This window comes from Drosophila pseudoobscura, chromosome X (genome assembly GCF_009870125.1).
Source record: "Drosophila pseudoobscura strain MV-25-SWS-2005 chromosome X, UCI_Dpse_MV25, whole genome shotgun sequence".
Taxonomy (NCBI): domain Eukaryota; kingdom Metazoa; phylum Arthropoda; class Insecta; order Diptera; family Drosophilidae; genus Drosophila; species Drosophila pseudoobscura.
The window spans coordinates 9392414-9418311 of NC_046683.1; the positions used below are offsets into that span (position 1 = coordinate 9392414).

General features: G+C 42.9%; 1 protein-coding gene across 1 annotated transcript; it reads left to right on the plus strand.

Annotated features, from left to right (window-relative positions):
• The first annotated feature begins 1090 nt into the window (after nt 1–1090).
• On the plus strand, nt 1091–25898 carry AstA-R1 (allatostatin A receptor 1). Its single transcript, XM_033383609.1, has 9 exons — nt 1091–1675; nt 13348–13537; nt 13616–13711; nt 14352–14502; nt 20763–20881; nt 22117–22192; nt 23125–23280; nt 23348–23456; nt 23772–25898. Exons 1-8 carry the CDS (start codon nt 1360–1362, stop codon nt 23450–23452), a joined length of 1209 nt encoding a protein of 402 aa, XP_033239500.1. The 5' UTR covers nt 1091–1359; the 3' UTR covers nt 23453–23456; nt 23772–25898.

A 25898-nucleotide genomic window follows, 5' to 3' on the forward strand; every position in this document is an offset into this window, starting at 1 on the left:
ATTGTGCTTTCATATTTATGCCCAGCAATGTACTTATTTTTTACATACTATCTTTTTGGTTCTAAAGCTTCCCTTTTGTGTGTTTTTTAGAGAAATTGTATGAAAACAGTTCTAGAGATTCGTCCCAAGTCGTTGTACGGTCTTCTTTCTTATCGTCATCGTTTGTCATGGGATATCTCCATCAGCCCCAAATATATTCCTTCGCTTTTTTTTTGTTTGTGTGCTACTCGCCTAATAATATGTTAATTGACAGCTTAAGCCAACTGTCGGCCCTTGGAGCGTGCCATTTCAGACACGACATGACAGCACATACATATGTCTCCTCGATTAGGCCAACTGTCCGTCCGATCCGGTCCACAGCCGGCCCTGCAGCAGTTCGAGAAAGATGGGAGATGGGAAAAAGATAGCATGAGGTGGATACAACTCGTAACATATGTATCGGATGTGGCTAATTGATGCACAGCACGAGCACGTGGCGTAATGTCTATATCTGTGTGTGTTCTTTTTTTGGCGAACTGGGCCTGATTTCGACATCAATTTTATTTATTAAAGTATGCAAATGTGATGATGAAACCCCAAGGTCCATTCTCTCCCTGTGCCGATTATTTCCCGAATTTGCCAGCCCATTCGTGTAATGGAATTAAATTATTTTTTGCATAATTTTTCCATGACTATGCAGAGGATAGGCAATGAACAGTGGTATTAAATGGAGGCAGAGCAAACACTCTTTTTTCCATTGTCTGCTTAATGGATTAATGGTGAGACTTGTTCCCAATCAATCTATCGTTAAATATACAAGAAGCACTTTGTTTTACAAAAAAACCCATCGATTTGCCAATTGAATTCATTCATTGTCCATTCGTCACTCAATTAGCGAATCAGCGACATAAAAACTGCGGGATTTTTACCATTTTTTGTCCCATGGTGGGCCACACTTTACTTTCATTTAGTTGGCGACCTTGACTGTCCATCCATTAACTGACTGGCGGCCCGCAGCTAGAGATAGATAGAGCTATATGCAGATATCCCTGTCCAAAATATACGTATTTATTATACGACTCTCCATTTGTATCTTTCAGGAGGACATACATACCGGTGCCACCAGCAAACGCTCCAGTCACGAGGTAGGCGTGGCTGTGGGCGCACTATAACTGTAAAATGAAACAAAAACAAGATGAAATATATGTTCCCGGAAAAAACACGATTCCAATGTTGAACGAAACAAACAGACAGTAGAGAAAACCAATTAAAAATCACTACAAAAAGCAGCACACAACTTTCTCGATTGAGAAAGAGTCTAGGAGATATTATATACATATATATATACTCGTGATAGATATAGTAAAAGAGGCATTAAATATGGGCAAGAGCCTGGCCATGGTCATATTGTTGGCCGCCCTAATTAGCAGTTGGCCTCTGGCCAGTGAGGGGGCTACGAGCAACAATATGAACAACATGAACAACTACGAAAACAACACAATCAACAGCAACAGCAACAACAATTATGGCAACAATTCCAGTAATTATCCATTCACAACCGACCAACATGCGAATGATTCGATGGACTACGATCCGGATAGCTGGCCCTTGGAGCGCATCGTATCCACCATAGTGCCCGTCTTTTTTGGCATTATTGGTTTCGCCGGACTCCTCGGCAATGGCCTGGTCATACTGGGTAAGTCTCGCTAACCATACTCGTGCGAATCGTAAAATAGCCACTCACAGCCACCATACTTACCATCAGCATCAGCATCACAGCAACAAGAACAGGAGCCACCAACAATTGTTTCATTAGCGACCTCCGGTGCTGGCCCACTGGCAAATTATGCGTAATAATTGCAAATGAAAATGGAGCCGGCCTGGCAAAGCGAAGCTGCAGGGGAAGCTGGGGGGAAGCTGGGGGGAAAAGCCATAAAAATGCCTGCAAAAGTTGCGCATTCGAGCGAAAGCTAATTGATTTTTTATATCCTGCAGAGTGTGCAAACACCAGGGCAAAGAAAGCATTGTCTGGTGCCCTGATGCGATCATTAAGATTGCAATTCTGCAAATATTGCAAAAGTTTACATGGCAAACAAAGGCATATACTTGTATACCCATTACAGGGCGTTTCATAAAGAATATTTACCTAATATGTATGAAATTCTAATGTGCAATATCCAATATTCTAAATCGAAAACAACATTATTTAGTCAGGACTAAAAATGGGAATGAATGAACGATTTGTCTGCCCCAAAAAGTAGGCAATGAAAAATCTTCTACGTGGCTTTCGGAAGCGGCCACTCAAATGAGGCTTAGTTAAGGCGTGAGCGAGGTGGGAGGGGCGAGGAGAGCAGGCTCTTACCTCTAGCACTTGAGCATCTCTGTGTGTGTGTGTGTGTGTGTGTGCTCTATCACTAAATCTCAACAGGCGAACTCATTTTGCATGCAATTTTGTGTTTTTGTGTTTTTTTGTTCTCTCTCGTGATGCAACCTTGGTGTAAGAATCTCAGACACCATCTCACCTTAGCTTGAATGAGTGTGTCCGTGTCCGTGTCTGTGTGCCACACCCACATTGGCATTCTCCGGTTCGCTTTTTGCCAAGCCTCAACAACAAGGGCGCAAAAAAATGGTAAAAAGGGAAACAAGCTCAAAAAGCAATACGAGAAGCTAAAAATAAAGCACCGAGCGCGGTATAGACTTGATTTGGTCTACAATAGAGTAGTACTATACTCTACAATCTATACTTAGTAAATATCTATAAATAAAGTTAGACAAACAGACTCCTTAATTGAGAATACCTTTTCCCGAATACAATATACGATATACAACATACCCTTTGCTCTTCGCTTAGGGGGTATCAAAAGTCAGCAGCTGCAAGTACAACCCATGACGTCAAGCACTGACACTTCTCCACCTCGCCAGGCGCCGCTTCCCTCAAGTCTCATCACAAAGGGGGAAATTAAAGGAATCCGAGGCAATGGGAAACTTGAACAAATATTTAAAACAAAAGCGAATTTAATTTGGTCTTCCAGGAATGCTTAATAGATACAGTGCGTTTCATGGCTTTAAAGAAGAGACGGCCGGCCTTCGCCATGGCTAGTCGAGAGGCCAATAAGAAAATGAAAGCTGAAGGACGAGCAGTGCGAGTGGGAGGTGGACGAGCAAGTTTTCGCTAAAGTGCAAGAGATGTTCAGGTATAGGGATAGGATAACCAGCCACCAGGCCACACGCCCACTTAGGTGCGGGTAACGAACTGCAAAACAACAAAAAAAAAAGTATATGCTCCACCCTCCCAAGCCAGTGGCCAGGCGGCCGGGGGAAAAGTTTTATTAAAGTCGCAAGTGGTATCTTATTTGCCGCCTTCCACCCACCATCTCTCTCTCTCTCTCTCTCTCTCTCTCTCTCTGTCTCTCTCTTGCTCACACTTTCTGCATATCTATATATATTCTCTTTGGATACTGCTGTGTGGAAAGCCACTTTGTCAGCGGCGTTGTCGGCATTATGATAAATGATTTGTAAATGAACGTGTGGATTTTATGGCAAATTATGAAAGCAAAAATTAGAGACACTTCACTGAGGCAACTACGGCACTACGCGAAAGCAAACTTCTTAGTCAAGATCTCGAAGAAAGGTCACGACGTGTCTGGATACTCTACCAAATGTATTGTGAAAAAGAACTATCTGGATACATACACTAATAAACAGATGTACCTCCTGTGAATATCTTTTCGATATTAAACTGAGGAAATATATATGAAAATATCGTGAATAACTTGATGGGTACTCAACAAAAGCAAACGCATCATAGTGCACTCAACACAAGCAGCATCGAAGCTCTTTTTGGCATCATTCATATCGTATGCTTTATGCTACCTACACCAGACAGAGCCCATAAACCAACACACCCTTAGTCGTACTTCCGCAATGGCACCACAGGATTTAGCTGCCTTCACTGTGTGCGTGTTTGTGTGTGTGTGTGTGTGCGTGTGTGTAGAGTGCAAGTGTAGAGTGTGTATTTATGGCTTATGGAAAGATAATTTGTCAAAATGCCATTACGCACGACCAGCGATGGCTGAAAGAGGCAGCGAACATCATCAGCATCGGCATCAGCATCAGCATCAGCTGAGCATCATCAGAGCATCATTATCAGTGAGGTGTACTCAAGGGCTGCTTCAGTAGCTGTGCATTTCATCTGCATTTTATGGCAGATAAGTCAATTTTAATATGCTAGCCACACACACGCTCTCGAAAATCTTGATAGATGGAGAGCCCACCCTGCTGACACCTTGAGGGTCTGTTTGAAGTTCAAAAGTATTAAATTTTGCAAATTTAAATATTATTTTTGGCAGTCGGTGTGCCACAGGGGGAATACGATACCCTTAAGCCGAAAACTATTGTGAATTGTGGATTGTGAATTGTGATATGAATCGCATTTGGTAATCTGACAGGCAATTCACCGAAACTCAAACAAAGACCAGAGCGAACGGGGCGAGTGGAGCAAACAATACACGAGTATCCCACTCGTACATATTTGCCAAAATGTATGCATAAGTTCTGCCGAAGCCAGGGCCCGGGCCTGGCCCACAACTGACACAACTCTGACACAACTGTCAACAGCAATTTGTGTAAATTTAGCAGAAGCAACAACCGCAGAACATACACAGAAACACCCACAGAGAGAGAGAGAGAGAGTGGGAGAGAGCGAAATCAGAGACCGATACTCGCACTCCTGCGGGGGTGTACGATTAATTATAATTTATGCTTTCCGAACACGAGGCGAGAATAGTCGGACCACATTGTCACTTCAATTTGCATTAGCCTTTGTCAACAGCACAGCAAAGGAGACCAGGGGGGAGCACAGGGCGGTACAGTTCGCTTTGACAGCGCCTGGATAGCAGTATTTTTGAGCAGCAAAGGAGACTAGCCGGGCATTAGGGGAGCCGCAGGGGAGCAGCTGGGGAGCATCAGAAAATTCTGTTATAAAATTGTAATTGGCCCGACGAGCACGAACGTGACTCTGTCCCCAGGCTTAATCCTTTCTCCCCTATCCCCTATCCCCTCTGCTCTCCTCTCATTTCCTTTTTTTTACACTTTTAGTTTTTCTGTGTGTCATACTGTGCTTTCGTGTCCTGTCCTGTCCTGTCCTGCTCCTCCGACAAGACTGACAAATTTGATTTGGACGGTGGCGAACAACAAAAAAATAAAAGGAAGGAAGAAGCAAAACCCTAACCGAAAACATGTTTCACATTCGACACAGCTCTGTGCTTTTTGTTTCGCTTTGGTCTCTTCTCTCTCCTTTTGATTCAACGGATGGACAGATGGCAGCCGCAAAATCAACTTAAATGAAAGTGTAGGTAATACAATTTGGTTCGGGCAGAACGATAGAGAATCCCATAGCCACAGCCACAGCCATAGCCATAGCCATGGGCATGGGCATGCACACAGCATTCACACCTGTGTTTTTGCCACCGATTCGAACCGGCCTTTGAAGGCCATGGCATTGACACGAGCCGTAAATTGTGTGCACTTTTGTTATTGTTATTATGGCGATTCGTTGGAAAATGCATATCCCCTGTTACCGCTTCAGCCTCCACCAGCCACCAGCCACCAGTCTGCAGTCTGCAGTCTGCTATCTGCACTCCCATTCGCGTGTACGCAAACATAGCCGAGGGCCCATTTTCCGACTGGCTAGATGTAAACATATTGTCTCGCGGTCCTGTGCATGATTTTAAATCGAAATGGCATTATTTGTCGCATAGCAAGTGGCTCTGGGAAGTGTTTCGTGGCCACGTTTCTGATTCTGTGGCATTCAGTGCTTGTTCGCTAAATTGTTCGGAATTTCAGGGGATCGTTAGAGAGCATTTAATTTGTTAATGATTGAGCTACGGCCTAATCTGTTCTTCAATTGTTGAGCTGATTGGCAAACACCAACATTCAATCGTTTTATGGCAAGGGACTCTGTGTCCCGGCGGAACCTCTAAATCGATCTAACATCGATTCAATAGGTGTTCCCTTTGTTACTTCTCTTATCCCCCATCGTTGTACATGTATCACTTGCTATAATCACCTTTGCTTAATCTCCGAAACGTAGACGAACATTTTGCCTTTACTTACAGAGCCATACACATTTTCATATCAAATTTTCTCTCTTGATGCGCCTCCATAGCAGAAAAAATGTATCTTGAACCATAAAATTTTGCCTTTTAAATGGGGATGGGGAGTGTGGAAAAAAGAGTGAATAGAGATCGAATGCATGTATATAGAAGCGGAATATCATTGGAATTAATTGGAGGCACACCTGGCAATGCTCACCATCGGTTATCGTCCACTTCTTTGAGGAACGTCAACTGAAAGTGCCCCGAATTCCAGCCAGTTGCAAGGGGTCCAAGGCCATCCTTGGTGGCTTCTTGTAGAGGACACTAGCCAGCAGAGTGCCACCCTCGTTCCATTGTACGGACGTGACATGGATGTGCTTCGCTTGTCCCAGAGGATATTCCTGACATACCGCCAGGAGGCACATCGCTGTGGCATGCTCCAAAAGCTGGTTCCTCCTTCTCGATCCTGGCATGCATCAGACACGGGATACATTTGGAAGTCTCCCTCCATCAATGTTCAGAAATCTCTTGGGTATATGATAGATTCGGGGCTCTTATAATGTAGTTGGCAAAATGTTTTGTTCACAGATTGCGGTCTCCACTCGAAATCAAATCAATCAAAGGGTAATTCGGGAAATTAGGTCTCTCAAGTGAGTGTTGATTTAATTACAACAAGAGCCTCGACATTGCCTGCAAAAATTCCTGTAAGCCAATTGAATATTCTATTGTTGATGGGCTGGGGCCCGGCCCCCTGGCTCCGTGGGGCACTCAAAATAAGTGAAGTAATTTCGAGATTTAAAGCCTTTTCAAGTGGGTGGTTGTACTGCATAATGAAATCACACAGTCCGATTATTTGGACACGACTCATTAAGAAGCTCCTCTGCTCTGCTCTTCGCTGCTCTGCTCTGCTCTGTTCTTTTTGCGATTTCAACATTTTAATTGCATCGAAATTTATTCCCAATTAAAATTTTGCGAGTAACGAACTCTTGAAGTTCTGTTATCTTCGGCAGGGCCTTTGTTTTATGATCCAATTAAAGTCTGTATGTGTGTGTGTGAGCTTTCCATTGAGCCTGCGGTGCTTAAGCCTTGCCTGCTTAGGCCAGGACCATTAAGTGCATAAATGATGGGGCCAGAACGCAGGATATGCAGGAATATTTTGGGCCTGCAGCCACCAAGGGAAGCAAGTACAGTTGTCGCTCCCTAACTGAGGCAATTAATTCAAATTTTCCTAAGGAAACACACGCAGAGAGACAGATAGACAGAGAGAGAGAGAGAGAGACACATAGACCGAGACAAAGATAGAGAGGAAGAGACATCCTGTTTTGTCACATGAATATCCGGTTACAAATAGAACAAGAAGACCCGCCATTGTCTGCCTGTCCCTTTTCTTGGGTTGTCCCCTGCAATCTCGAGAGTTTTAAGAACCGGACAATGATGCGCTGTTATCCACCCATCATCGTTTCGGGGTCGGGCTGGTCGCTTCATTTGCCAGCCTATACAAATAAATTTTTAATGCCAGCAAAAACAACAGCCAAAGGAAATGGAAAAACGACGGAAAACGGAAAAGAAGAGAACCAAAGCTGAGCCAAATGGAAAAGCACAAAAGAATTTATTTGGGACCATTAGCTGAAGGCACAATATTACAAAATAAGAGAACGAATTGTTTGCTCTTCTGTGGTTGAAGTCTTCGATGAAAACAACAAAAAAAAATACGATATTTATGATGGTAGTTAAATATTTTTTCCAGGCACTGACGAACAGATCAATTGGGCTCAGATGCTCTTGCTTCTAGACGCTCACGCTCATCAGAAATTTGATGATTTGATACAAAGGCCGTGGAATAGGAGCGCCGGTACTCCATGGTTCCAATGATCCTTGTCCTGTCTCCTCTAGCTGAACCTTTACCTTGGTCTACCATTAGCATTTCGACCCACAAAAAAAGTGCCACTAGCGGGCCTAGATGTTAGACAAGACCATTAGCTGGCATAGTTATCTGCAATACAATTTGGGGATCCACAAAAGCACCCTCGACCTCACCTTCCACGATCCCAATCTTCGAATCAGTGTCACTCTCATTCAATGTGCAATTGAATGCCGAGTCGCTGGGCATGTTCATGTGGCAGGTACTGAGCAGTTTTGCCTTTTCGCATTTGAAGTTTACGAGAGGACTGACAGGCCCTGCTGGCATCTGAAATTTATGAGAGCTCCTGCCTCTGACAACACATTAATTCGGATATATTGCTGTTCGATTTATGCATTTATATTAATTTGTGCAACCACAATTCGAAAGTCGAATAATCCTTAGAACTGGACTGTTGTTCCTTCTTAATGTTGGCTCAACAACTGTCTTGATTACTCGTTATTATCAAGAAGCAATAAATGCGGCACAGTGCTGGCTACCAATGCTATTCTAGCTATTTTCATAATGACAATCAAGCCTTGCATTTGCCACAAGATCAACATCAAAATCAACAGCCCAAGTATTCAAACATTGCCGTCAACATCAACATCAACGTCATCGTCATAATACAGTATTCAGCATAGACATCATTATCATTGAGAAACAAATGTGAATCAATCAATCAGACAGGCATTCGCCTAGTGGAAGAGCAGAATTCCTTGGAAGGGCAGATTCAGCCACAAAAAAAAAGTAGAAGAAACTTTCTCTGGAAATGTGTTGCCTTCTTGTCGTGAGCTCCATTGCATTGTTGGATTATTGATGGGATTTGCATCGAGCAGCTGACGAACAAAAAAATCTACGGCCACTTGCCAGTTGGGACCCCGAAACCAAGGCCAAACCAAGCATGTGCCTCAGCTCGTGAAGGAGAAAGAGGAGGATGGATACCTGGCCATGAAGGCAGGCGGCAGGCGGCAGGCGGCAAGCGATGCCATATGGCCATCATGGACGCAGATGTGTTGACAAGAGTGTGCCACAAGTGTGTGCAGACGGTGAAGACAAGGAGGGGCACGAGAAGCGCACACAAAAGAGTCAGCAAATAAAAAGATGTTCCCAAATGGGTAATCCCTGTGAAAGCGCTAAAGCATTTTATCAAAGAGTGGGATTGCCATGGAGTTACTTTCATATTTGTACGAGTATTCCATAGTTCCTGAAGCTCAATGCAGATTTGAAGCTTCGAACTATAGAATTTTTTGGGAGATTCCATTGCTTTTGGGAGACATTGTATTCGTAGTACAGCTCTGCATTTCCACATTATGTTAAAGGCCCACTGGTCGCTGTCTTGCGGCAATGGAAGGGCCAACTCTCGATGGTAGAGATGCATTCCCTAGAGGCAATGCAGGTGGCGATTCCAGAAGTCCCTTTCCGTTGGAGACTTGGTTGAAATCCTTTTTGGGAATATCATCATCAGGGGAGTGCATAACATGGAGCTTGAGCTCGAATGTTGTCTGGCATTTTATACCTGTTTGACAGCCTTTGTTCTTCCTCCGAGTCGTAGATTCTGGGCCCTCTCACCCGGCTCGAGGTGGGTTGGTATGTTCTACACATGTATTCTGCGGGTGCTCACCAGTGTGTGTCTGTGTGGGTGTCTGTGCGACAGGCCCCGACAGACATTGCATTGAAAAGTAAAACAATAAAAATGTACATGGCCCATAAAAAAGCATAAATATGACGAATGTACAGGGAGCGGGGACAAGAGACACAGACCCACGCACAATTGCCTGTGTGTGAGTGTGTGTGTGTGGCCCATTTGGGTATTGTTTGGAGTCCTTCTCTGTCTGTGTGTGCTTCTCTGTTTGTATTGCCTGCTTTTAGGCGATGTACTCAATGCTGGTTGTAAATTTTATCACTATCAACGCAGGATAATAAATTTGTACGCCTTGTGGATTTGTGTGTAAATTTGCCCAACACACACACATGCACCCACACACACACACACACACTCGAATACTCACATGGTGGCCATATGCTGCTTAAATGCTGTTTTCATAGCATACTTTTGTGCGCACGTTTCAACGAGTACTCTTTCCGAATCCCAAATTTGAATCCACAACTCACCAGCGACCAGCAGAACACCATAGTCAACAATCCAATGAAAAGATAATGAATAAAATGAAATTATAGTAAGGAAAAAAATCACTTGTTTACGCGGAGAACGTCCAACCGGAATGTTCTCAAAAATTAGCTGTGAAATGTTCAATAAAAATTTGAGAATTTATAACTATTAATCCGAACTAAAACATTGAATTTTGAATTATGTCTTCAAGTCGTAATAACTTTCCATTAGCCGTAGATTGGATAGAAAATTTCCATTTAATGATAATCCAAAACCATTTAGAACTTTTGCCAACAGGTACATGCTCTCTATAACTTCAAGTAAAGTTAGATACAAGTACTACTTGTGTGGGGGAAAACAGTATAAACTTTCATACATTTGCATACTAAATCACAGCATAAATTGCGTATACGACGGGGCTGCCAGGGTGCCACACTTGAAGTGCATCAATAACAAGCCCGATACTCGAATCGTCGCGTCGATGGGTAGTCGGGGCAGGCATTAGACTGACATTAAAGTTCAACAAAAGTGAATTTATATTCTCAGATACGAGTGAGTAGGAAATCCTGTCTAGGACACACACACTCGCGTTGCCTGAGTGCTGCCTGATTATTTGCTTATTCGTAACCAGGGCTCATACATACATTCTTATGCGTATTTTTTTTTTTCACTTCCCCTTGGCATTAAATAACAAGCGTTTTTTGCGCTTGAAAAACTTTTGTAGCCTTGGTTCTTGCGTGGCCCCATAAATTATGCTACACTTTATTATTTTGTAAAATGCCAGCCAGACAAGAAGAAGAGAAGAGAGGTGAAGAGAAGCGAAGAACGAACCCCTGAGCCCCCCAAAACGAGCAGCAAAAAATGGCAGAATTTTTTCCTTTAATGGCGGGGAAAAAGTTAATGCCCCAAACATAGATCCCAGACTCGTAACCGGACGCCGGCAAAGACCTTTTTTGCTCCACTTTGCTGCTGCTTCTGGCACTGCTGCTGCTGCTGCTCCTGATGCTGCTGTTGTGTGTCAACATCGCGGCCGCAAAAAATTGGTTAGCCACAAGGGTTACACAGTGTATCCGTGTGTGGGTGTGGGTGTGGCTGCGGCTGTGTGCTTGTACTTGTGGCCCCTTTTGTTAATTGATAATGCCCAAGCCAGAAGCTTGTAATGGTCAAGGCCATAACAAAGTGTAAATTGGTAGTGTTGGAAAAGGGAGTAAAGTATGCTGGAGATTCATTCCCAAATGCAGCTCTAGGGATTGCCATCGTATGTGCAGCTATCTAATGCAATAGACATCGCCCTGTTTCAGATAGGCTATTGTACTTCATTAAGTGGGATTCCTCCTCCTCATAGATTTCATACTTGAAAAATATCTCTATCTGATGCTCCATCTATTAATCGCTGGGCCATGGCACAGATGCAAATACGTATCTTTAGAGGCAAAGTCAAGTGCCAAAACTATTTGGAAGCAGGCACACACAGTCTGGCCCACCGGGCAATAAACAATGAGGGAAGGACTAAATCAGCATTAGAACGGGGCCTCAGAGGATGGCTTTGCGGAACCTGGCACACATCTGCTCCCGCCTTATATACATACAAGTACATACAAGTACATACGTACAATTACGCCCTGTGTAACCCAAATATGTATTGTATTTCTTTTCTGCCGGTGTATTTATTGTTTTTGTGTGGTTGCTTTTCATGGCCTGGTTCTTGGCTTTTCCTTTGTTGTCATTACTATTGATTCCCATTCACTTTTGCTATTCCTAAGGCCCTATTGCTTCCTACCTGCTGGGGTTTTTCTTTTCTTTCGTTTTTTGGTTATTGTATACCTTGGCACATCCTGCGCTAAAAATATATATCTGAAAAGGAAATTGATTTGCGGTCAAAAGCGTTCGCCTCGCGACATTTCCCGTTTCCCTGTTCCCAGGGACCCCAGCTTGTCTTCGACCTTTTGGCCCTCGTTTGATTGTTGCCCTTTTGACTTTACTCTCCTGTCGTTTGGGCTGTTGGTGCTGCTGGATGGCAGCGTGTCCCACATCAATCCATCGGCGCCATCTCTTCTCATCGCCATCTGCCTTTTCACTGCACTGCTGTGCGCGAGGGCCAAAAAATTTTGTTACGGTTCAACGCCGTTGACCCTCTTCTGTGTTCGCTCTTCTGTCTTCCCGTCTAGCTCTAGTGCTCTCTTTTGGCCGTCTCCTGATGCCGCCTTTGTCACGCTTCTTTTGTACCAGCCAGGGAGAAACATAAATTGCTAGCTAATTGCAAGTGGCTCCTTGGCCAAGCAGAAGTACGTACATACATATGTACGTACACGAGAGGAAAACACAAAACTGAAAAACGAGAGAGCAAAGGCATGGAGTGGGCGAAATATAGCAAGAGAAAGTCACAGAACAAGCGACTAACAAGTAACAACGCCTTGGTCGATATTCCGACCAAAAGATACCGGCTACTCCGATAAATTTGTGGCACATCCAGAAGATATAATCTCTCTTCATGATTAGCCGATAGCAAACGAATCTTCGTCTATTGGTAGATATTATCCATATAACATAAACTATATATCTTTCTTGCTACAAGCTTTCAAAACTATTCAAAGATAGATTTAAGTCCGTCCAAAAAATCTTAAATATTTAGTCCATGGACAGAACACATTTCCAAGAACGTAATATACCCTTTTAGTACCCTCCGCGTACCGGTTATAAAAAGGAAAAACGAAAAAACGACTAAAAAAAAAACAGCAAAATAGTGGCAATGCCAGGATCTTATTTTCCCCACTGACTCCCACACTCCTTGCACAGCTTTCACCCCTCCCTACCGCACACACATCGGCATACCCTTGGAGTGGGGAGGGAGGGAGGGTTTGGCTCTGTTTGCTGCCTTTTGTCCGCGTAATTGGTCGAAAAGAAAAATTCCGAGGGCAAAGCAGGGCAAAAGATTGTGAAAAGAACGGATAAACGATGGACAGTTGCCATGGCAGGGTGATTCTTTACATTCTAAGCCATCATTTTGGGTACAAATTTCAGATTTTTAAGAGCCCTAAACAAACATTGTTAATTTCTGGTGGGTGTATTTCAATTTAAAGCAGATTCTAAATATTTTTAAAAATATTTAAGGTAACTATTAAGTATTTGTTTCTTTCTTCTTTGGGCTTTCAGCCCATTGCATAGCCATTTCAGAGCCATTGTATTTCAATTATAATTGCTTTTAGCCGGGACATAGACACCAACCACCTCTGTAACCTCTGATCTGCCTCCTCTTTCAGTTGTGGTTGCCAACCAACAGATGCGCTCGACCACCAACCTGCTGATTATCAACCTGGCCGTCTCGGACATCCTATTCGTCATCTTCTGCGTGCCGTTCACGGCCACCGACTACGTGCTGCCCGAGTGGCCGTTTGGTAATATGTGGTGCAAGTTTGTCCAGTACATGATTGTGGTTACGTGCCACTGCAGGTATGGTACTCCCTTATAGCCCTTTTAGCCCTTATAGCCCCTTACCTGACTATGTCTAACCCGTTGTTACCGTTGCAGTGTTTACACGCTGGTGCTGATGTCCTTTGATCGCTTCCTGGCCGTTGTACATCCAGTGACGAGCATGTCGCTGCGCACCGAGCGAAATGCCACACTGTAAGTTCCCATCCACCATCTATCTACTCTCCGCATCCTCCGCCATCTCATACTCGTCCTCTGTACGGTCCACCTTCGCGTACTCCAGCCATATCATCTAGAGTAATTGCATCAATTTGTTGTGGCCTCGTAATTAGCTTGCTTTGCCTACATACCAGCGCTGCTCCCTGCTCAATACTCCCTGGTCCATGTGCTTGATGTGCCTTGGCCTCTAACCTTTGCGGCAGTACCTGCCTGCCTTTGCCCCATTGTCATTCATTGTTACATGAATATGGCCCCATAGGCAGTGGCTTTAATCGCTCAACTGTGTCGCATACACCTGCCATTTTTAAAAGGCATAATGCTCAGACCTTTAACATTCAACTTTCACCATCTGCTGGAAGGAGCCAGATGGTCTTAAAGCAATATGCCTATTGGCAGGTGCTTTCTTGCAGTCCTCAGGCATACCTCGTCCATCATCCCCTCTTCACAATATTCCTTCTCTCTCAACTACTGAATACTTGGGATGTATTTCTCTATCTCTAAGAGGAACTCTCTTTAGAATTCTAGGTGATATACTGGCCGTATTCTCTGTAATTTATTGATATCCTATCCTAAACTCTTGCCTTGTTCTATCCGATTCTGTTCTGTTCCTCTTTAGAGCCATCATGTGTGCCTGGATAACGATTGTGACAACAGCGATTCCCGTCGCTCTATCGCACTCGGTGCGCATCTATCAGTATCGTGGCAACGCCGGCACTGCCTGCGTCTTCTCCACTGAGGAGGAGGTTTGGAGTCTGGTTGGCTTCCAGGTAAGTGAACTTCCATCCTAATGAAATGGAACCTCTCTATCCCCTTTTTCGTGGGTGGTGTCTAGAGGGGATACCCATCCAGGCGAGGAGGCTTGAGTGAAATTGAAGGAGATCGCTTATTGTTGAAATCAAGTCATATTTTCCAGTCCTTGGCCGGCAAGACTGCAATATATTTGCTACTTAACTCACAGCTACACCACCTTCCACTCTCCACTAGGAGCGACAGCTTGTCAGGGCGTGTGACATACTATCAGCACAACCAAAGAACCAGGGCATATGTCTGAACACGCCTTCAGTTCGTCGGTACAGTGGAGTCGGAGCTGTAGAAAAGGAAAAAAGGAAGCTCTCTTTCGCACAAAAAGATAAAACATATCTCTCTATAATATCAAAATTTGTTGAGCTGTTGTCCAATTTTTTACTCATACATATCTGCGCATGCAAAGCGAGTGAGCCGGGGGTTGGCTTAGAAGTTGCCAGAAGGAATTTGCCTCATTTGGCAAAGCCGATAAGGTCTGCTTCCTCCACATATCTGTGCTCACAGTGCACTCTAGTTGGAGTATTTCTGGCAAAAATATGGCATCCCCTCAATCAGGTGTCCCCTCCGTGATGTGAGTGTGTGTGTGTAGGTCCCTGGCCAGACAATGGCCTAGAATGCTCAACTAGATATGGCCACACTGGAGCGAGAGAGGGAGAGAGAGGGCGTTCAGAGTCGTATTTTGCAATTATTTGGCCCAGCTATTGGGGGATTCGTTTTGGGGGGATGGGTCCAAGTACGATTTCATCATCATTATGCCAGACCCTGCCAGACCCACACACGCATAGATCAGCGTTATCCGAAATGGTTTTTCCGTTTGGCTGATTTGGTCATATTTTTTTTGTTGGTTGCTGGGCGGGGGGTTTCATTTCAGTTTGCTATGTTTATTACTCGAACTTGTGTCTATTAATCAATTCAGCACTCCCTCAGTGCCGCTCGCCCTGAAAGCTCCTCCATAATTCGCCCCTTCACGGGTACGCCCCTGTGCTTTTCTGGCTTGGCTGGCGTGTCAGCGTCAGCGTGTCAGAGCAATTTCATGCCGGAAGGATGTTACACAGGAAGCCGCAGTTGTTGGGGAGCAGCACCGAGAGCCCAGAGTGAGGGCGATGAATGGGCTTTGTCGTCTATTCCCATTCACAGACCGACGGACTGGATGACGGACTGGGCCACGAGGCGGCTGATTCACTGACTCCCCAACCGACTGGCAGCTCAGCCGCTCCTCCTCCAGCTAATATGCACTCGTCAAGCTCCTGTTTGGTGGCCGTTGACACTCGTCCTAATGTCACCGCTCCCCTCCTCCACCAAACATCTACCTGGCACAGCAAATTGCACAGTTTGCTCCGACTCATTTTCATGGCACTGTCACGAATACCGGGTACGGTTACAGTTACGGATAAGGATACCCCCCTCTGACTGTGCATATAGATCGCAATTGGTAGCTACCTTTGGATGTTATGTAGAGGAATTCATCGGGACGATTAGAGAGTCGAAAGTGCAACTGCAAATGACGGCCGGATATTTTTCCCCCCCTCACATTGTCAGGGTCAAGGCGAAATCGCTCTCTCTCTCTCTATTTCTGGCTGTGTGTGTATCTGTGTGTGGAGGTTTGTTTGTTTATGTGTGCGTGTTGCTGGCTCAGACCTTGTCTGGCAATAAAATAAGAATGGATCAAACTTGTGCGAGACATCCGTCATAAATACGTACAGTACGAAAAGTAAAAGCGGAATGGAACAACGAACAACGAAACTAACGACCAAATTGTTGTCATCGTAAAGGACCTATAAAAATAAAACAAATAGGACTTTCGTGGGGGGGGAGGGGGGGGAAAGGCGAATATGAATGGCAGCAAAACAGAAAACACGAAATGGGAATAGGTCATGGGTAAGGCGGTGGCAACAGAAGTGTTTATCTTTCTGCAACTCTGCCGAAAAAAACAAAATTGAGGACTTGACCCCCCCCCCCAAAAAGTTGGCCAAAGACGAACTTTAGAAGTGTCAATCTCTGAATCTTGAATTGATTGAAGCGAAATCTTTTGAAAAAGTTACGATTTACATTTTTATTTTTAAATTTTGTGCCCAATCAAATTGAATAAACTATCTACAAAACGGCTGAGACAAGTTTTACTAGAGTCAATACAATTTAAGAATTTAAGCAGGGGACTATATCCGTTCATTATAGTTGTATATGCTATATGCAAAGAGTCTTCAAAAGTGTCATAATACTAAAGTTATGGATATGTTTCAAATCATCAAATATCAGTCGTCGGTTGCCGCAATACTCACACGAGAGACCTGCCGATCTGGGTCGTCTTTCGAGCGCCCTCTTGTGGCTAGAGCCTGGAGCCACTTTTAAAAGCAACCCTACCAAAGAAAAGTGTGGCCGTTACTCATCTCACTTTGTATATTGTCTTTGGGAGATTGTTTTACACATTCGCCCCGCCTTAGTTGCGAATAGTTGCTCCTTAGACTCCTTTCTGTCTTGCGGCAATGGCAGGACCACATCGCCAACACATTGTCCGTAAACGGAGTCTAAAGCTCTGACCCTCTAAGGCTTCGTACTTTCCTGGGATCTGGGATCTGGGCCTGCTTGATCGGCCTCCGTCTCTCCCGTTTCTCCCTCAGTTTTTCCCTTTTTCTTTTAATGTCTCATTTGGGTATAGCGCACACACACCCATGGAGGGGGAGCTCGTGGCAAGTTGATTAATTTCGCAGAGTGCCTGCGGAGGCGCCGCAGTAGCGTTTATGGATGAAATCCCAGGCGCAATTTCTGGGGCTATGCTAAAATATAAGGAAGTTATGAGTATGAGAGCTGCCCCCTGCCATAACCATTTATCATATGGCACACACTTTAGTTTATGTCTTTTTATTGGGACTCGCATAAAGTTTAAAGGCCGCACCGACAAAAAAACAAAAAAAGTTTCCTTTCAAAGTTTGGTAACTTTTATTTACTGGCCCCATACACGGGGCCCCCGTTTTGCGATTGTGTTGTAAAATTTCATAGCGTGTATCTATCGCTTCAAGTGGTATCTGCGTATCTGTAGAGGCTCATCTTTGTATCTCTGTCTATGCCGTAAGTGGCCGGCCATGAAATGAAGTTTTATGCACAGCTTGTCAAAGTTTATGGGCTCCTCAGCTCCTCAACATCCATCAGATGTGAACAGATATATCCATCCTCCTTGTCTCGGTCCATTTGACACTCCAAGTGTCTGGAGTTCTACTAAAAGAAAAACAATTTGGAAATGTATGCTAATGATTTTCCCGGGCAATGACTTTCTCTTTTGTTTTGTTTTCAAATGACGATTTAACTGAGCGCAACTGAGATCGTTTCGGGTGCAAAGTTTTCCACTTTAAAAGTTTAAAGAGCTGACGAAATAGATTGATAAAGTATGGAGTTAAGGGAGTCCTTTTGGGTTCCACCCAGATACAAGATCATGACCTTGTCTCGCATCATTCAGCCGAACAGAAGATCCAATGACAATGCCCAACATTTGAGAGGCCCCAAAGGCCAATCAGTGCCACATAAGCTGTCACAGCAATCAGCTTTCCACACTTATCGCCGTTCGACCAGCTCGAACAATATGAAGCCGCAGGATAACAGAGCTAACGGCAGGGACACAGAATGTTTAATCACGCGTTGGTGGATGTGGAGGGAGGGAGTGGTGGGTGGGTGGCATAAATCCCATTGTCTAGGATATGAATGTGTCATAAATTGCAGCATTTGCGGGGCTGCTTCAGCGACAGATGCGAAGATATCCCCCCCGGCCAGATATCATTAACATTATTGTGCCGACCTGACTGGCATTACAAACAATTTCCTTTGCAATTTACACTTTAATTAATGCATCAGTAATACCAGTCCCCAAAAAAACAGCAACAACAACTGACTGACGGAAGCAGTAAGAATCGTGGGGCATCATTAAACCCAGACCGGCATCCAGATCCGGGCTCCAAGCCAGATGTGACAGTGAGGATTATGTCAGTCCTCGGAATGGCCTTGTTGTCGTTGTCGATAACAAACGACATGTTCATTGGCCATGGCCAACAAAGTGATTTCGATTCCATAGCTGTCAGGCATTACCTCTGCTCCGACCGCCCCTCCGTCTGCCGTCCTCTCTGAATATGAATGAATGCGTCCGTATCCCGAGAAGGACTCGGATCCACACAAGGTGATGGTGTGGAGTGTGGCAGCGTGGCAGCGTGGCAGCGATTATTAACAATTGCGGCATGCGCGATTTCATCTCTGCCCCCAGCCCCAGCCCCAGCCACAGCCCCATCTCCATCTCCGACTCAGACTCCTTTTTGCTGTTTCTGTTTCTGCTGTTTCTGCTGTTCGTTTTCCGTTTCATTACCTACCGCCTCCTGCCGCTGCCGCGGTTCCTGCACCGAATTCGATTTCATTTCGTGGATATATATTTTATTTTCGACTTGCACCTTTGTGCATATTCTACGGGGGTAGAGTGTGTTTTATTGTATTCATTGGCTGGCCCCTTAAATCATTCACACTCGGCTGAAAGCCCGGCCCGGCCCAGCCACCACTTGAAAACTTGAGGCGCCTCCAAATGAGTTTAATGCCGCGCGGTTAAGCCCCCCGGATCAGCGTAGCTCAGCCGAAAGAAGCCGCGATGCCTGCAGCTGCCGATTGGATATCGTTCACGGCTGCACAGAACTGTACCGAACCGTGGCCAATTTTAAATACCAACGCTCTTGGCCACTATTTGGGGCATGATAAAGTTAAGTAAGGCTTAAAATTCGATAAAGTTCGGCCCTGGTAGCCGGGCTATGCCGTTTCTTAAGGGATTTACTGATACATAGTTTCTTTATCTTTGTTTCATGTCCCATACTCATTTGATTCATTGATTTATGGCCACTTCCAAAGCCTGATTCACAGTCAATTTATTGCTCAAACGTACGAGTATTCAACTCATGGCTGATTAACAACCGTATCGTTAAAGATCCATTAAGGATTCACTGCCGATCGTAACAGAGTTATTATACTTTTATGCGGGATTCATAACGATTCATTGCCCGATTCATTGATTCACAGACAACTCGTGTGCGCCATTAACTGTCTGAATTGATATCCGTTGAAATTTCCTTCAACATTATTGGATTCGTCCTTTCAACACATCCATTCACTGACAGTCCGGCATACTCGTAGTTTTTTTTTGGCCAGTTTTTCACGCCCCACTATACAAATATACAGAAATGTACATATCTTCCTTCTTTTCTGTTTGTGTCTGTTGCAACGACGGCTAAGCGTTGCCAGCTGGTGGCAGGGAGTGGCAGGGAGGGGCAGGGAGTGGCCGGGCGAGTCGAAATGTGTCTGGTACTCATTTCTGGTATCTGGGCAGCATTACGGGTCAGCGCTTTTGACAATTCCCAATGCAAAAACAAAAGCCGCTGACAGGACGGCAGATGGTAGTCGGCAAGAACCTTCGACCAGAAACAGACACGAACAAAAAACCCAACAAAAATATATGTATATGAACAGCCGAACAAAAAACCCACAAAACGGACATTTCTCAAGGAACAAAAAACCAAACAAAATGATAAATACGAAAGCTTGATGAATATGAATATTTTCAATGAATTTTCTACAGGCAACGTCAGGACTGGTTCAAATATACATATATTTATGGGTCGTGGGAGGTCCAAAAAACAAAGCATACTCTAGTGCCAGGGCAATATCATTAGACTATGATAAAAACTAGTTACTACTCGTATCCCTTCAAACATTTAAGTCAATCAAATGCGGGCCATAATCTGCCATGAATCGAATACCTAATCGACCATTAAACGGATATCCAACGGCGTCCGAATTAGTAATAAATACATTTAAATGAAAAGCAATTGCCAGCACATTCATCCTTAAGGACCAGCCATCAACCAATTGCCAAAGTCAGCGCTAGCACGACTCCTACCACAAATCCCTTGAACCACTTGAACACAGGAATTTACCCCAACCCAGCCCAACCCATCGCATTCCATCCCTTGGTCCATCTGTTGACCATGAAAATGTGGCCAACATTTATGCCCAGGAGCGGTCCTAATTGTGTTCATTGAGTGGCCGGCCAGAAAACTTTGACCATTGTTGACCGCATTTCGGCTGTGTGCCACAATGCAATTAAAACTAATGCCAAATCTGTGTCGAGTTCCAGGAAGACCAGTATGACTTTGCCTTTTCCCACACAGCCAGCCAACTATTTACTACTCCGCTGTCGTTGCAGGTCTCCTTCTTCTTATCATCGTATGTGGCACCCTTGACGCTGATTTGCTTCCTCTACATGGGAATGTTGGCGCGTCTGTGGAAGAGTGCTCCAGGCTGCAAGCCATCCGCCGAGTCACGGTGAGTACCCCCGGTGCCCCCGCAAAGAAAACCACAAACAGAAATACCATCTACACGGACAACATCAGACAGGACGGAGGGGCACCTGCGACCACGGCTGCGGACCATGATGAATGCCTTTCTATTAGGTTGGGAGGTGGGGGCTCTCGTGAGCTTTTGCCTCATACATTTTTAAGCGCCCCGCACTGCGGGGTCAACGGAACGTAAGCCGGCTCCGCATGAGCGATACTTCCCCAGAGAAGACAGCGGCCAAATGGAGGAATGAGTGCCCAACTTCATGTAATAAATATGAGTACAATAGAAAAACGCAAAAGGAAAAGCATTGAGGCTGGGGGCAAGGCCGTGGTGCTTCTGTGAAAATATTTGATGTTAATTTTGGGAAAATTATTGTCAAATGAATTCTAAATATTAAAGATGTTTGCTCAGTGATCACAGACCAAAAAGGACACCATCGGGGTCACCAGAATTCCGTATAAATTAAAGCCACGCAAAACAATGACTCAAATAGTTAGTTCTACAAACAAATGGAAAGCTTATCATTCGACAACAGGTATATTCGTTGTTGTCAAATGAATTCTAGATATTAAAGATGTTTGCTCAGTGATCACAGACCAAAAAGGACACCATCGGGGTCACCAAAATTCCGAATAAATTAAAGCCACGCAAAACAATGACTCAAATAGTTAGTTCTACAAACAAATGGAAAGGTTATCATTCGACAATAGGTATATGCGAATTATAACTTTAAATTTAAAGAATGAATACTGATGCAGACTTTGTGGAGGAATTAAACATTGCCACAAATGCATGCAACGTGATCAATTTCCAGCGAAACTTTATTCAATTCCCCAACTAGTAGTTCAAGCTGAAAACTTCAGTTGGACACGAACTGGACAAGACCATGGCCGGAACTTGGCAAATACTTTGCAAAGTTTGTTTTTATCATAAATGAAATAATGTTAAGTGACGGCCAAACATAAAAGTTCCAGCATAAAATAATAACTTAATTATTTAACAGAGAAACCAGCCAGAAGTCACGTACAGTGTGAAGAAAAAGCTTATTCAAATTCAAGAGAAAATTGCAGGAGTCATATCAAATAAAGAGATTTTGCTGAGCCAACATGGAAGCTACAAAACGGAAAATTCATAAATCATAGATGCCATAATTTATAACCAATATCTGTGTATCTTCACCTTTCTATCGACTAACTCTACTGCCTCTTGTCCACTTGCAGCAAGGGCAAGCGACGCGTCACACGAATGGTAGTTGTTGTCGTATTGGCATTCGCCATTTGCTGGCTGCCCATCCATGTAAGTACTCAAACATCCATTCAAACACTCAAACAAATGCACACCATATAACTTTATTCCGATACATATTGTAGATCAATTCTGATCGGACAAACCAAAAAAAGAAGATAAATAGAGTTCGTGTCAGAGTTCTATAGATGCCACTGCCTTGTACATAGTCTTTCATGTAAACAACATGCCATCTTTCCACGAATACCGCATATTCGTAAACAACCAAAACACCCACGCACAATCATCGCAATTTTCCAGCAAAACAGTAGGGAGCGAAAATTATGAACAAACTGATTAATGTCAATTCTGTTCGGTGGGCTCTGTTCGAATTCAATTGACGGGTGATAATTGGAGGATGTACTAGCAAATGTATGTCCATGTTCAGTGGATACGATTCCCCGTGGGTAGATCTGCTAACCACTGATTAAATAGGCGGTAGGGAAGGGGGCTAGTACGAGTATATCCGCCTCCATGTTCCCATGAAACGTACCTTTGTAAGAGAAATATTGAATCTTGTTGAATTTTAGCACTTTAAGGTCTTTATTAGATGCGAAGCACTTAAAATTTTGAGCAGCAACAGCTGCTGGCAAACAGTAACCAAGATACTCGGATAGTTGCGATAAATTGACATTTGTGATTCAGCCCCTGCCCATCCCAGCATTCTCGAGAACAATTTATTTGCTGAAATGTTTAATAAGCCAGGGCCAAAGCTGGCGGCAGCTGTTGTTGGCTGATGGCTGCTGGCAACATCTCCTTTAACAGACATTCAAAGTGTTTGCACAAAATCAATGTGCTCACAAATTACAAATGAAATTACAATTACATACACACACACACACAATCCGAGAGACACAAATTGCATTTATCAGTGGCGTGACAGCATATGGCCTGTGACTAAATACTGATTACTTCCTTTTGTGCATGTCTTTAAAAAACAAAAGGTCATACTGGTCTTGAAGGCACTCAATCTGTACGGCGGCAGTCACTTGTCGGTAATCATCCAGATCATATCGCATGTGGTGGCCTATACCAACTCCTGCATCAATCCGATACTCTACGCCTTTCTCTCCGACAACTTCCGCAAGGCATTCCGCAAGGTGAGAGCATGACTATTGATTCCTACTGATTGATTATATACATATTTTTCCTTTGCTCCTCTTCAAGGTGGTCTGGTGCTGTAGCCCACCGCCGCTTTTGACCAATCCACAGGTGACCAAGACCACGCGCACTGCAACCGGCAACGGAACGTCCAATATTGAAATGCTCTAAGCGGGTAAGTGTTTTACCTAACTGAATTTTGTTGGGCAAATAACAACAGTTGTGCTCCAAATTTTAATTTGCATAAAAGCCGTACACCATCTACTCGTACGTAAAAGTTTTTTCATATACTCGTACCATAAACTGTTGTATTTTAGTTGCATAATTGTTTTTGTCACTGTTTCTGCAACAGTAAATCCATGAATAATGACATTAAATTCGTAATATATGTACATAGTTAAGAAATTAAGAGAAATTCGTGTATTTGCATCTAAGTGGCTTTCAAAAATATTTCAATTTAGTTGATATTTTGATCTACTCGTTTTTGCAGCTCTGAAGAATGAAATGCATTGATGGTCGATGAGGAGAGATGGATGGGTCAACCGAGGAAATGGAAATTTGAATTTAAATTTAACAAAAATACAAATTAATAAGAAATACAACTTTTTTCTGAGAACACGGCGCACTATAGTTAACTATAAATATACATATGTATGTATATTAACCGATTTATGTCCAAGAGGAGAATATAATTGTCCTTTTTATTTACTTACTTACAGTCTTAAATAGTGATTAATTTTTTTAGATTTTTCAACATGAGTTCTGTGAATATGTTCTTAAGGTTTGATCAGTTCGAATTGGTTGCTAAGTTGTGTGTGTTTCAAAAATTGATAATATTAATTGTATCATTAATTAAGATGCTGTGTACAATTTTTTGAACTTTTAGAGAAATAAGCAAGAAATAAAAAAAAAACAATGCTAGGATATTAAGCAAAAAGAAAATATTTGATAACAAGAAACTTACAATTCAATTGTTTGAAATGAAATTTACACAAAAAAATGAGGAGAGTTTCAATTTGCAGAAAAATTGATGCTCGATGATTAAGAGGAGATGACAAAACCAAATAAATTTAAGTGCAGGGCCATGTTAATGGAAAATTCCTGTAACCAAATGTAAATCGTTGGTTTGTACGGATATCTGTTACGTGTATGAGTGTTGTTTAGCCATTAAGAGTTTAATAGCGCAAATTTATAATTAACAAAAGTCCACTCACAACATTACAACATACAGGAAATGTTCAGACCAGAGGAGGAGGACCGGAGATGGATACAGATTTACTCGAATGGCAGTTGAAATTTATATTAAACCCAACACTTTTGACACCTAATTGTTTTTGTATTATGTTCGGTATACAATTACAGCATATTACATTTATAAAGTAGCACAAAAATTACTGAAATTACTCGTAATTAAGATGAAACCTATATGGATACTTAGATAATACCTGCATACATACATATACTATGTGTATACGTGCGTGAATTGTTTGAGCAAAGCAAAGTCCTAATTGAATTTCTAATACTCTCAAAGCTCAATTGTATATGAAACGCATAAATGAATGTGTGTATAATCCTTTCATCAAATCTCTTTATGCTAATTAAATCGTTCATCCGTGGTATCCCCACCGGGGATTACCATTCAATTTCATAATAAAACGTTTAATGCGAATTTCACTCGCCAAATTGAGTAGAGAACAGGGCATATGAGGCCTAAGTTCATGGATATGTTATGCTTAAAGACCTAAAAAGCCACCAATTGGTGTTGCATTAACAAAGAACTCATTGGGGAACGTCTCACAGGTATTTCGAGTACCCAAAGAGTACCCATCCAGTCGATACCTTGCCCCCAAAAAGCTGGAAAAAAATATCTCATGAGGCCATGTTTTTGTTACGCCATTCGTTAATCATGTAAATTGTAGATTATTAATTGTATACAACAATATTTATACATATGTATGTATGTACATGCGGGTATGTGTGTATGTATTTGACTATTAAATAAGCTAAATCGATGCAAAGGGAAAAGTAAATATAATTTTTTTGTTAAATTCTTAATTTATTTTGCGTTGCTTCGGCCTTGCCGAATTAAAAAATGTAACATAAGATGGATTAATGAATTCCAATAAGCACACTTATGTTATTTATGGGAAATTCGATGAACAGCAACTCGTGTATTTATTCATAGAGATATCTACCATATATAGCATGTATGCATGTGTGTCTGTTAAATGCATATACTGTATACATACTTGCATATATGTATATGTATGTCCTACTGCATTCCTAGCACAGTTGTGGAATTGAAAAATATTTGAATTTAGAACAAAAAAAAAACGGAGCAAACCAAATTTTTGACAAAAATTTAAAACCAAAATTAACTCAATGAAAATTAATTAAAATAGCATAGATCTTAAGCAAGTAATTCAAAGGAGTGTTATTCTTTTTTATTTTTTTTTTTTGGTGTCATTTGTGTATTCATGTGCGTATGTGCCCGCTTGACTGTAGGGTATTTACTAGCCGCCTAGCCACACAAACAAACAAATATGTATATGTAAAACTAGAGAAAGAAATAATACAGACAATTTCCTTATTATTTTCTTACGTTCTGCAAAAAAAA

What these genes read in the sequence shown, in the direction of transcription:
- AstA-R1 (XM_033383609.1), top strand. Translation starts at nt 1,360, where the DNA reads ATGGGCAAGAGCCTGGCCATGGTCATATTGTTGGCCGCCCTAATTAGC. An exon ending in GGAGTCTGGTTGGCTTCCAG is followed by an intron (nt 14,503 to 20,762) that starts GTAAGTGAACTT and finishes CTGTCGTTGCAG; the next exon opens with GTCTCCTTCTTCTTATCATC. An exon ending in AAGCCATCCGCCGAGTCACG is followed by an intron (nt 20,882 to 22,116) that starts GTGAGTACCCCC and finishes GTCCACTTGCAG; the next exon opens with CAAGGGCAAGCGACGCGTCA.